The sequence below is a fragment of the Oculina patagonica genome, chromosome 6 (genome assembly GCF_052425735.1).
Source record: "Oculina patagonica isolate OP01 chromosome 6, crgOcupat, whole genome shotgun sequence".
Lineage (NCBI taxonomy): Eukaryota > Metazoa > Cnidaria > Anthozoa > Scleractinia > Oculinidae > Oculina > Oculina patagonica.
Genome location: NC_135763.1, coordinates 26239229 through 26252717, shown reverse-complemented (window position 1 = coordinate 26252717; position 13489 = coordinate 26239229). Strand labels below are relative to the sequence as shown.

At 39.1% G+C, this 13489-nt stretch overlaps 3 protein-coding genes and 1 non-coding gene across 4 annotated transcripts in view; 1 reads left to right on the top strand and 3 right to left on the bottom strand.

Moving 5' to 3' along the window:
* Positions 1-13489, bottom strand: part of LOC144658319 (lactadherin-like) — a 173307-nt gene that overhangs the window by 92216 nt on the left and 67602 nt on the right. The window lies entirely within an intron of this gene.
* The window catches only part of LOC144656383 (uncharacterized), a 100051-nt gene that overhangs the window by 37779 nt on the left and 48783 nt on the right, over positions 1-13489 (top strand). The gene's annotated exons all lie outside the window — the stretch shown is intronic.
* LOC144658111 (uncharacterized) lies at positions 2368-7026 on the bottom strand. The gene is made up of 3 exons (XM_078518443.1): positions 5160-7026; positions 2948-4103; positions 2368-2661 (listed from the first exon to the last, which is right to left on the bottom strand). The coding sequence occupies exons 1-2, from the start codon at positions 6919-6921 to the stop codon at positions 2971-2973; spliced, it is 2895 nt and encodes a 964-aa protein (XP_078374569.1). The 5' UTR covers positions 6922-7026; the 3' UTR covers positions 2368-2661; positions 2948-2970.
* Positions 13125-13196, bottom strand: Trnah-gug (transfer RNA histidin (anticodon GUG)). Its single transcript has one exon. It is a non-coding gene; the product is annotated as a tRNA-His (tRNA).

The window sequence follows — 13489 nt, the reverse complement described above, 5'->3', positions numbered from 1 at the left end:
CTGTCGCTACTTTTTGGGCCATGTCGCTTGTCGGAATTTACCCTGGCAGGGCCTCAGTTAGTGGGGACGACGGGCAGCTTATCGGGACAACGGGATTTTCGGGCGAAAGTTTACAACATAGAGCGTAACAGCTGTTACGCTGTTACGCTCTATGTTGTAAACTTTCGCCCGAAAATCCCGTTGTCCCGATAAGCTGCCCGTCGTCCCCACTAACTGCCCCTGGGTCTCCGAGGATGTGTAGAGTCCAGCACTTTGGTGGAAGCCCGGGGGGGGGGGGGGGCTAAAATAAACGGGGGCTAAAATAAATTAAACGAAAAAAAGGTATCCAAAAAACTGAATTTTCTCTTCAGATATTAGTAAAGCGATTTTATAAAGATTTGTGTCTTGCCGTGCGCGGTTAGCCGTTATATTTCGGTCGTCACGGAACGCTTCTCCTCCCCTTGAAGAGGGTGTCATTTTTCGGTTTTGGGCCTTAAAAAGGGTGTCAATTTTCGCTTTCTTTATCCTCAAATAGGGTCAGGGTTTAAGAACCTTGGCGGCACACCCCTATCCGAAATTTATGGGAGTACCCCCCCCCCCCCCCGGGGTGGAAGGTGGGGGGCACAAAAGCTAGCTTGCCAATACAGCTGCCTCATCACTATGGGCAGTTTTGCGTTTTTTTGAAAAACCAAAAACAGTCAGGAACAGTGAGAGCCAACTGTATTTGCAAACTTATCAAAACCCAACTTTGAATAGATTTTTACAATTTTATGTCGGGTTCACAGTCTCATTCAAGCAATGGTAAAACATCATTGATCACTGAATTAGATGCAGCAATAAATGTAAAGGCAAACAACTATGATTTTAAGACTGTTTTTTTATTTTTGGTGGATCCAATAGGACCTTGGTAGGGGTGTAGAATGGTAAATGCGAGACTCTGCGAGGCAGTGAGACTAATATAATCTTTTCTGCGAGCCCAAGACCATTTTAGCCTTACAAAAGAAATCAAGACTCCAAGAAGGCATCCAAGGAAAAATCGAGACATCCCTCGAAACCTCTGAAATTTGGCTAAAATTTTGCGAGACACACATATTTTGAAGGACCATTGACCACCCCTCTAGGTATCTTTAACAATATTGTTGCATTAGCTATTAAATAATCTCAATGACAAGGAGTAACTATGTTCTCCAAAAAATATATTGGTGGAAATTTTCGACTTCACATTAAAATTAAACTGTGTGTACTAATGCATTTGTATCTTCATGTACAGTACTTCACTGGATCTAGAGGGCAGTAATAGTCATAAACGTTGCCTTTTAGTCTAAACTAAAAAGTACAGTCTGTTGCCCAGTTTCCGGCCACTTTAGTTTGTAATCGCTATAACTTCTTATTTATCTACGGAAAGTTACTCAGTTTTTGGTCAAAGACAGTTCATTTACTTACCTTAAAAATGTACAAAGATTGGCTGTGCTCGCCAAGTATTAAAGAAATTATGCCATTTTTTGCAAAACTAGTAAGTTGCCCAGTTTCCGGACAGGTGTTCCAGTTTCCGGCCGTCGAACTAAAACATATTTTTCCCTGCAACCGGTCGACTTAAACCGACTTGCCAGTGCCTTGGCAAACGAAAAGTTAGTTTCAATATCAGTTTATTCGACTTTGCTTTCTCGTCTGCCGTTTTACGGAATATTTCCTCGTCAATGACCCGTTGGCGTTTCTTTTGCTTATTAGGATGTATTGGCAGCGTATACATATAAACGTTGTAGTTTGTCATGCTATGCTTGCTTTAGCTTCTTTGGTACTCTTTGCTACATATTTTTCATTTCATTAATTTCTCGAGCATGAGATGCTAAAATTAAGTTATTTCACTTAATAAACATGATTTTGAACAACATGCTACTTGGTGGCCGGAAACTGGCACCGCGAGTCCAAATCTTTGTTCAAACTCTGACTTCTGAAATTCAGAAACAGCTGAATTCTGGCTTGTGATGACAGAACCCCTAATAAGTTTCATCTTTACTCTAAATTCTGTCAAAAAATTACTAAGCTTCTCGAAAAATTTCCTACGAAATGAGCTCTTTGTTTATGTACGGTAGCTTTGATGTGCAGTGAAAAGCGCAAAAATTAGTCGCCTAACGTTTACTCGCGTAAACAAAGCTCGACCTTTCTCGGCCGTTTCTTCTCCAAAAAGCCTGCCAAAACCATCAATTTGTAGCTGAAATGTTCCTTTTTCTGTTGCAAAGGTTCGGTGGACGAAAATAAAACATATCTACAGAAATAACCGACGAATATATTTTTTGGCCGGAAACTGGTACCGGCCGGAAACTGGGCAACAGACTGTAGGGTTTTAAGAGTTTTTGTTGTTGTATCTTTTTGGTTTGAGATTGAGTATAATTTTTAGGGCAAAATAAATTGAATGAAGGATCAAGTGAAGCCTTCATGTGGACTGGTACAAAAAAATATTATCCCCCCCCCCCCCCCCATCAAAAGATAATAAATTATAATAATCAAATGTTTTGTCTGGTGATCATTGACGTATTTCTCATAACCTTCTAGACTGACTTGTATTGGTATTGTGAAGAGAATAATATTGTGTTGATAACTCTTGGAGTGTTAGTGGGTAAACATACATACATGTACAAGTATGTACATGCCTTTGTTTTTCACTATCTAATTAACAAGTAACTGTATAGAACAGTTTTCAATTGAGTGTCGTAAAACCAAAACCAAAGTAATTACTCTGGCCAATCACAAAGGACATAGACAATCCAGTGAACCAATCAAAACTCGGAGCAAATACACGTAGCCGGCACGAAGTGCGGGAAAACGTGCGCGAGCGAGTCATGATTGGTTTTGGGTCTACTCCTGATTGGCTGAGAAAGTGGTACAAGATTTTTAAGCTAATCACTTAGCATAGTAATGCAAAACCACCAAAGCAAACGCAATTTACTTTCGACACTCAAGTGAAAACTGCTCTATATGGCCTGCAGCCATTTAATCCCAGCTATTGGCAAGAACCTGTGCAATTGTGAAGACACAGTTCTTTCCACGATGTACAAAGGCAGACAATTTACTCAAATGCTTCTGATTAGAAAGCTGTGTGATGTCAGATTTGGCTAGTTCTCCTACTATCTCCACAATGAACTGCAACCGTTCCATCTGTTGTTTCAAGCCTCTGCATGAAGATTTTGACACAATGGCCATCTTTGCTGCACCCTCGAGTGTTAAGTGTGCATAATATTTAAACTCTGTAGCACTCCTAAGAATCTCAGGACAATCGCTTTGAAGCATGTTCTCCATAACCTCATTAAAATAGGCACAAGATAAGGACAAACTCTTGTAGCATGCCATGCTCTTGTCCACAGTTCGCAGCTTCTGCCGTTGATGAGACATTGCTTTGCTGGAACGTGCCTTCTTGTTGTCAGAGTAAACAGCAAAGTACTTTGCAAAGTGGTTGGTTCCTGTGTTGGTTAGATCCAACTCAACTTCCTTGGACTGCATATGTTGCTTACAGCCATCCTTGTGCTTGCCCATGGGCGTCAGACACTCCCAGCAGAATGCCGTCTGACACATGATACAGTACATGAAATTACAGCCAAGGTGCTTTTCAATTGGATAACGGCAGTTGGGGCAATTTCGGACCATGACTGAGGTAATCAGTTCCTCTTTGTTCAGTTCCAATTCAGTAAAAAAATGCTCGGTGACTTCATGGAATTTCTCATCGCCTGAACATGACGCTGGCCAATGAGCCTGTCTACCACACTGGAAACACCAAAGACCACCACACACACAAGCCACGGATATTGGACTGTTTTCATTGGCCACGACACTACATGTAGATGCTGCTGCCCTGAGAACATGTCCACACGCTGTGGAAGGACACCACCTTACTTCCAGATTGGCCTCTAAAGCTTTGTCTACTTTTAGCGACAGATATTTGTCATACAAGGAAGGCACTAAAGCCAAAATGGTGACATCATCAACACAGACTTCACACTTGTACCCAGGGCATTGAAGGTCAGTGTTGCCAAGGCTGATCTGCGTCTTGAGGTGGATTTCCCAGCACTCATTGCAGAAGACATGGCAACAGTGTTTTAGAGCAGTAAATGGAGGCGGCATTTGGTTCCCTGTTAAATGAAATAAAAAAAATGTCATTAGTTATTTTAAACCCTATTTCTAGTGGCACCAGAATATAGGACATGATGTCTGCCTTACAGTCAAAACACCCCAAGCGTTCCTGTCAAGGGTGGATTAACTTGATTCTATTATTGCAAATTTGATTTCATTCTTGTCTTCAATATTCCATTCTTGAATTTAATATTTCAATCTTCAAACGGCAACTCAATTCAAAACTTGAATGTTGATTGGATTGTTGTCTGGCTTCACACGACAGGCACGTGGGAATTTCGCCTGAATTTGCATAAACTAGTCAACCGTCAAATGTCACACAGGGCATTTTCTCATCATTTTGTTCTTCACGTTCTTTTATTTCAACCCTATGATAATACCAAAAGAGAGGCGAGACATTTTGGTGCACTGAAAAGGCAAAAGAATAAGTTACTGGCAGAAGAAAAAGTGGAAAAAATGTTATTGACCCATTTTATGCAAATTGGGAACCTTTTAGAAATTCTCACGTGTCTGTCGCATGAATGAAATAAACATTCGAGTTGTGAATCAAGTCGTCATTTGAACATTGAAATATTCAATTCAAGAATAAAATATTGAAGCAAAGAATAAAATCAAATTTGCAATAATGGAATCATTAATCCACCCTTGACAGGAACGCTTGGGGTGTTTTGACTGTTTTTTGGTTTTGTTTATTTATTAGTTACTGCACATGTATTTGGTGTTTTAAAACAGGGGTTCCTGCCTGGCATATTCTCTCAGGGATATTTAAAAATGTGAAACGTTTGACATCCATAATTCTTGGTGTTACCACGGCAACTATATTTGAAAATGCAGGAATTATAATTTTGAAATGAGATTTTTCAATTTTATTTCATCCCAGTAACTTTGCAGTATTAATTCTTGATTACATCCATTAGTTTTTGAATAATTTTGTATCCATTTGAGGAGTTTGAATAATTCTCATAGAACATTAAAACATATCAAAACACATGTAAAATGAATTCCTTTTGATTGTCAAATGGTCAAAACTGCTCAAAAAATTCCAGTTTTAAAACACTTACCTAAATCCTCATAGCATATACCACAGAACTTGTCCATTAACTCTACAGTCTTCATAACATCCAGCTGGTCATTCATGCGATGAGTTCGCTGTTCCTTAATTTTTAACCTCAGTTCTGATTTGATCTCGCTTTGTGTGCAGATCTCTGACTTCCAGCCAAACATAGAGCCAAGAGCTTCAACACATCTCCAGGTTTTCACATGTTTTAGGGAATTTGATGTACTTGTGGCATACTGTGAAGGCTGGCTGCACTCTTGTAGCTGAGTTAGAGCATAATCCACAACATCACGCACACTCCAGATATCTTGTTTCGCACTTTCTATCTTCGAGTAGAATTTTGTGATAGCATTGCATATAAAGTTACTGTCTGTGTCTAAGTCTCCAGTTCCTGATACATGAAGACTTACATCAGTTAATGCAGTGCACAATCCATTGTCTGTCTTATTTGTCAGCTCACACAACACACAGCAAGTCTCGCAGGAGATGCTGCCTTCAGTAGAGAGCAGTAGCATCAAGTCAATTGTAAACTTCCTCGGAAGGCTGTTTGCTTCAGTGTACAAGCCATTAAACTGAGATTTGAGATTTCTTGGTTCCACATCATCAGCATTCAGTAGCAGCGTACCCATCGTCTTCTTCTCTGGCTGAAGAATCTGAGGCTTTGACGCTACTGATGGAGATGAATCTGCAGCATCATGATTCTGACACAGGTTTGAATTTGGGTCGGGATCAATGTATATAGCACTCTTCTTTCCATATTTGACGGTGCCATTCAGCGAGTGACCTTGATTGCTGCATCCTGACCCTTTTCTTTGCTTTGGTTTCTTAGAAAGGCTTCTTGGGTGTTTAGTCAGTTCTGCAATATAACCACCAAGGTCAAAGCTAGCACCACCAGAGCAAGATCTTTTGTCTGAGGCCTCCCACTCGCTAAAGGACCCAGCATCCATAACCTGGACTTTACATTCAGTATTCATGTAGGCTTTGTGATGGTTATACTGATATGATTCACAGTAGCACGGTTGATGATTGAAGTTTGTAATCTTTCCACTTTTGACCTCCCCGTCAGAGTACATGTCCCAGCGGTCCCGGCATTTGTTTTTGATACCCTTGTTCTTTGATCGAGCCTTGCGCGGGTTTCTAAGGGACCAATAAGCAGACCAACGCCAACGGGTTCCATTACTCTCGCAACATTCAGGATACTCATTGGTGGGATGGCGGTATGAAATCTCGTAGCCTACCTCAGGTTCCAATTCGTTGGAATCACACTTCTTTAGCAGATCTTGTATTCGAGTATATTTACGATTTCGGGGCGTAAACACTTCGTTTTGATTGGTCTTCTGGATCGCAATGCAATCTGCATCTACCCCCTTTCCCATTCGACGATGGACAAAAGTTACATTCGGTCTTTCCTCGGAATCGTTCAGCTCTACGCTATTTCCCACTGCCCGCTCTGATAATGTCCAGCGCTTTCTCTTCTTCAGCGAGTAAGGAATACTCGAAAGATGTACGCTATTTGCAGCTCTAAATGGCACCTTTGACGTCTCAGCAAAATCGCCAAGGCCATCTTCTATGTCATTCTCTGCTAGAAATTCGTCCATCTCGCTGCTGGAAAATTTTTCTGTTCCCCTTGTAAACTTGAGTAGGATCTCGGTCTCGCTCCCGGGAAGATAGCTCGAATACCCATGGACGATATCTGCGAAAGGAGAGCGAACGGTTCTCCCAGTTGAGACACCGTATTTTCCTTTCTCTTTCCAACCCATGGCTCGTTCCTTGTGGTGAGTTTAAAATCGGGAAGAACCCCGCAAATCGAATAAACTTGTATATCTCCAAGACCACCTTTATACACAACTTCGTCCGCCATCTTGAATTTCTAGTTGTGGTGCAATAACCTTGTTGATTGGATAAGGTATTTTTAGCAACCTCGTCCCCAGGACTGTCTGCGTGGTGCCCCCGACAAACAGCCCTGGTGCAGGGTGATATATCGAGCTTGGTGATTGGTAGATGGTATCGGATGGTGTGTAAAATATATTGTGGCCGAGGATTGGCTATCCAAATTGTGCTTGCGACTCGGGAAGCTTCCAAGGTGTTTTGACTTCAACTTCGAAGGAAAAGATTCCGGGCAGATATGACAAAAAGTTACGACAACTTCAATGAGAAGAGTAATTCAAGCTGAAGTAAGAGAACTTCGTTTGGGATCACAACCCAATTTTGTTTTAAGCGCCGATAATGCCGTTCGCTTTTTTGTGTTAACAATAATCAAGATGAAAAAGAGTTAAGACGAAATTCCCACGCCATACATATAGGAACGAAACCAAGAGACGTTTGTTTTACGGGTAAGTTAAATTTTTAACTGGCTCCTGTAATTTTAACTTAATTAAGTTTGATTTAATTGGCCTCGCAAGTATCGCGTAAAATTGTGTATCTTGTGCTCACAAATTGACAGTATCACTCGACAAAAATGCCAAAAACATTTTCTATTGTCAAGAGCTCGAGAGTTTGCATGGTGTTCATAAAATCTGATTATATTTTACTGTTTCGCAATTTTGAATTCCGATCAGCTAGTGAAAGTTCCACTTGTATACTTTACGTTGGCAGAGTTTTAGACGTTTTCAAGGTGTACCACCGATTAAATTATCCAAGTCGGCACGGTGCCTGATCATGATGGTACAATTTCAATTTCCCAATTCAGCTTTAGAAACCACAAGTTTGTCAGCCTTTAGAAATAACAGGAATGCTGTCCACTGGAAAAGAAAAACTGCTGATTAGTTGAAGATGAGTTAAAGTTTAGGTCTGCCAAATTTTGTTTACATGGACCTTATCAAAAGAAAAATGTCAGCATTTGATTCCGCGATATTCGCTCGTAGCCGTCTGCTTCGTAGGCTGACTCAATTTGAAAGGGAAAGAACTTCTTTGAATATCAAAATCACGAATTTTTGATGTGGTATTCGGCTTAAAACACTGGCTTTGGAGTCCTTCCTTAACAGGTGTTTAAAATGCTGCTGGAAGAGAAATCATATACGAACGAAATTCGTTCCTTTCGAATGCACAGAACTATTTTTGCTTTGCGGTTCATAGCATATTTTATTTATTTATATTTGGTGATGTATTTTGCATTTTGCAGATGCAGCTGGACCACAAGTACTTGGCAAAATTAACCATCAGAGTGTATTTATTGACTTAATGCATGTATCTATCCGTAAATTAAGCAATAAAGAGAGGTATTATTAGAAACTCCTTGTCTCTTGGTTACTGGTGAGTTTAGTGGTAGTCCTCTGGACTGCGTCCCCTCATTTGAACACTAGTTTACAAGAAAAAGAGTAGTCACAGCTGTCAATTGTTGGTTTAAAAAGATCAGTTAAACATCAGTCAGCTAATATAAACATAACATAAAAAATTGTAAGATGGCAGGCCACTACCATTCTATTCTATTCAAAATAAGGCCTAAAAATAACATATTCCATATAAAAATGTGTTGTAGTGAGTTTATTTTAACCATGATAGCAAGGTTCCATTTGGAAGACATCTTGTGGTAAACAATTTTTTAGAATATCTCCCTAACAGTATTAGGGACCGGTCATTATTTATGTAGAGGGGAGGGGGGGGGGGGAAATATGTTAAAAAGATCAAAAATTTCTGTAAGGCCCCCCTCCAGGTCATGTAAGTAGCAAGTGATCCCCATCTTTATTCAAAATTTATGTGATGCCCCCTCCTCCCTCACCTCATAGCTCCTCTTATTTAAATGCATATTACATACAATTATAAAATGATTAGTTTTCTAAACTTTGGAAAAGTGACAGATATTACAAATTATGCTTTCATGGTGAACACAAATGTAATAACCATGCAAAATATAGTTTTTTCCAATTATTTTCCTACAGTTGTATTAAAAAGGACTTCTTTCTTGTTGTTATATCATGTTTAATTACTTCTTGGGCTATTGCAGTGACAATCATTTTGTTAAAAGAAAATAATTTCAGTCAAACCAAATATTAGCAGATAATTATAAATAACCCTAACCCTAACCCTAAACCCTAACCCTTTCAGTAACTAAAATTTGAGATAACAATGGAGTTTAGAGTGCAAACAGTATTTCTTTAAAATACAAATCACTAAGTTGTACATAATGGTGGAGTTTAAAAAAAAGAAAACAATAGAATTAGCATAAAATTGTAAAATTTACTGACATTTCACTCTACCATTTAACTGTTTTAAGCCCCCCTCTTAAAATAGCCTTGACCTCCTGTATGAAATAGCCTTTACCCCCCTTCTTTTTTCCCTCCTCCCTCTGAATAAATAATGGCCGGTCTCTTAGAAATAATTTAAAACCAAGATTCATGACCTCATTTGAAGCCTGTGAAACTGTAAGATTACGGCAATGGACTTCTTTACTTGCTGTGAAGGGTAAATGCCCAAAAGTATCTAAAGTAGGTGATTTGACCAAATGATACTCCAAGTACTACATTATAGTTCTTTTTGTAACACCCACTAAGTAATATGGGAACGACTTAACAAGTAAAGATGGCATAAATTAAAAAGTTGTGAATATTGGTTTGTTGTTTATGTCTTACCCCTTCCCCCCAAACTGCATACAGTCATTGCAGCTAAAATAACCTGGTTGCATGTCATAGATAACAATTTGCTTACACTTTGGTTACACTTTGGTTCGTTTTTGTGTTATTTATTTATTTAAAAGATTCCCCATAAAAATAAATATTTACAATTAAAAATAATAAAATATATAATAACTACTAGTGGAAGGATAATAGCAGGGGGAACTTAATTCCCATGTAAAAGCTGTTATCCAAGATAAAACTAAAATTTATAAATAGTGTTGTCCTGCAGGTTATTGTACCAAGACACATAGTACTGTGACTCTTTTTCAGAATCACATGAACAACTTGTGGCACAAAAATATCTTGAAATATAACACACTGAACTTTGCATGAAGCTGTCAAGAGGAGTGGGCTAGAGTGAACTACCCCCAGTAACTTGTACAAAACATAATGGTCAGCAGTCAGAATGAGATAAAAAAATCAAATTTTACTCTTATCAGTAAGTGAACACTGGTCTCTGTCTTTTTGTTACTAATTAAAACACTTCATGAACTTGTTGGGCATTGAATGAATTTATTTCCATTATGAAAACTTTCAAAGCTGTTTGATATTTGGTTTCTTGTCTTGTGTACATCATGATAATTACCCCAGTTCATCTTTCATAATTGTAAGGGCCTAATTCTTAGATAACCAGTTTTTTCAGTATTCTCAGTTCAACCTGCAACCTAGTACTCTCAATAATTTTTACAGAGAAGTTCCTTAATTAAATAGCTCCCAGGTACTTTTAATTTCATTGAAAACCTTGGCAGGCTGTAACCTGCAACCTCTTTGACAGATCATGAGATATATAGAGGTTTGTCACTTGCTAACACATTTGGTCAGAAATAAGGCCTGCCGTATCATTTTGTTAAAATTCAGTGATTGATTGAAAATAATGGGTTCCTGTACGAACTGAAGAGTGCATGGCATTCATTTAGTGTGAATGTAGGAGATTTATGACAACGAAGAGCATTAATATAAAAAAAATGCAGGCCTATGTTGATCATTATCATAGTGATTTCATAAGATTGTCGGAATGCTTATTTTTAAATTTTATGTTCTCGGGGCATATATCGACTTTTCTTGTGGCATTAAGCTTCACACAAAAACAAATGTAGTCCAAGATCATTTGTAAACAAAATTTATTTCAATGCTCGCCAATTATCAATACAATGTGCTTTGTCAACAACACAGGCAACCACTATGGTCTGAAAGACCTGAGATTGGAGCAGGGACCTCCCTTGCTTTGAAGCGACGATCGCCTCTGGATGTGCAAACAACACACGCAACTCACCCTTAATTTCTGTGAACAAGTAGATCGAATTCAACGCGAACTTCTTCATCACTCGAATTCGTATCACTCGAGCTGCGGTCATCTTGTCCTGCTAACTCGACCTTTCGACTTCACAGGACAGCAAAAGGAAGTCCCTTTTCAGTGAGCGATGTGGCATGATTTGGAGTTCGTCTCTCTTCGCAATATTCACCTCGACTCCTCACAACTGAAACCATTCGTACTATAGCAACCAATTCAAATCAGGAATTAAATCAAAACTGGTCGGTAACACTCAGAGAATATCCCGACCTAAATATACTGCTTCTAGAGCACGAACTTTCTACTAACACAAAAATATTGCTTCTCTCCACTGCAAAGTTCAAGGCTCGAAGAAGGGGTATGGCCGCCATTTTTTTTAAAGCAAGAACTCGACCCATACCTCATGCGACAATTTAGAAACGAGGCAATCTCCAAGATTTCTGGAGATTTTTGCAGCCTGCACCAGGGCCATTCGTCGGGGGGTACCACGCGGATAGCCCTGGGGACGAGGTTGTATTTTTAGCTGTAAATTAACCAATCAGCAGAACTGTTCTATTGAAACTAATTTTAGGGCATTCCGTCATAGATTGGACAGGTAAAAACCGTCTGCAATGCGTACATGCATTACCGTGTCAAACCTCTTTTTTACCAGAAGCTGTTTTGGGACAGACCAAAGTCCCCGGGTTCAAAACTGGGCACAAAGTCCAGAAATTCGCAACTGGAAATTTTACATCCATTCTTAACACTACGTCTACCCAGTTTTTTTTTTTACTGAGTGTGAGATCTTCCTAGAAAAAATATATAGGGATTCTTTTGCCAAATCCGTTTTCTGGGAAGTTCGAACCTGCTCGCAGGGTATATTACGTACAAAATTATTGTCTGCAATAAAGGCTAAGTAAGTTTGAAATATAGTTTATGGAGGGTTTTTTTTAAGAAACGAGTAATTAAAACTGGGAAATGGGTCACACAATGAGATCGTAGATCATGCAAATTTCACTGCAATGAGACTCTTAGCTCATGAAAGTAATGTTTTGAGCAGGGCTGATTAGGCTCTTACCGAAAGTGCTAGCACTATTTTTTGGCATTATTTGGCTTCGCGAGCATTTTTTTTTTACATTTTATCCCAAAAAGCACTGCTAGCATTATTTTGGATTTTCGACTGACTATTTGTCTAATTTTGTGTTAAAAAGCACAACCTGACTTTATTTATGGCGTCCAAAGATGCATTAGCCCTCATTTTAGTCCAAGGAGCCGTGGAGGCCTGGGGAATAGGTTTTATACGTCAGTGGTTGCCTTCTAGAAATCCAGTCCATCACACTCGTTCCAAGATGACGTCATCCACGTTGTCATCGAGGAACAATGGAAGTCAGCCAACCAAGGCAGAGATAGCTCCAGAGCGTACTCTGACATCTAACATTGATCGTTGCATTTTATTGTTGAAAATTGTAACTGAAAATCTGAAAAATGTAGTATTCTATGTTTAAAAAAATCGGAAAAAAGTGAGCATTTTTATGTTACCCACGAGCACTTTTTAAAAAAATATGCATTATTTTAGCACTTTTTTGGCAAAAAACGAGCACTTCTTTTAGCATTTAATGCTTTTTTTTTACGAGCACTTTCGGTAAGAGCCTAGGGCTGATACGTTCAGTTCTGTAAATCGGAATGGAAAAATAATAATAATTTAAAAGCTTATTACTTTTCATTAATTCCAAAGCCGTCCACGCATATATCAGGGTCGTAACCAGGTATATTTTTTCATTGCTGATCCCAAATTTTAGCTCTAAATTTTGATTCCTGATCCCCAAAATGTGGCAACATTTGATCCCTGATTCCATTCTGATCCTATCTGATTGGCCGATCCGGATCCCATGACTTGTGACCCGGGATCCCGGGTCCATGATCCCGATCCCGAGGCTGTGATCCCGATCCCAAGGCTATGATCCCTGATCCCATATACCTGGTTACGACCCTGATATATGCATTGCCATTTTATAAGTGATAAAAGTATATTTTCTCTCGAGTCCAGTACAAGGGAAAAAAGACAAAAAGCGAAAACTGTTGCCGGGACCAGGATTCGAACCTGGGTTACTGCGGCCACAACGCAGTGTCCTAACCACTAGACGATCGCGGCTTGCGCCACCGAGGAGGTGGTGAAATAACCGTAAAAAATTAATGCGTCAATGTTTTGAAACGTAAGCGGAAGGACTGTTTCAAATTTGGAAGACTGATATTGAATAGCTGTGGACAATGTTTTCTGTGATATTGAATACTCATGTTGACTTTGAAAAGCATAGATAAAAAATCAATGCACCGTTTTTCCTTATAAGAAAAGTAAAATCCAAATAATTCTCCATAGGCTTACCTTATTTTTCATTTTTTCTTTTGGGAAAACACATTTTAGAATTTTGCTTTTCACTTTCAAGG

Excerpts from the sequence above, each read along its gene's own strand:
- LOC144658111 (XM_078518443.1), bottom strand. The coding sequence starts at position 6,921 with ATGGGTTGGAAAGAGAAAGGAAAATACGGTGTCTCAACTGGGAGAACC. Across the intron at positions 4,104-5,159 it reads CTATGAGGATTTAGGTAAGT|GGAACCAAATGCCGCCTCCA; the intron begins GTTTTAAAACTG and ends TTCATTTAACAG.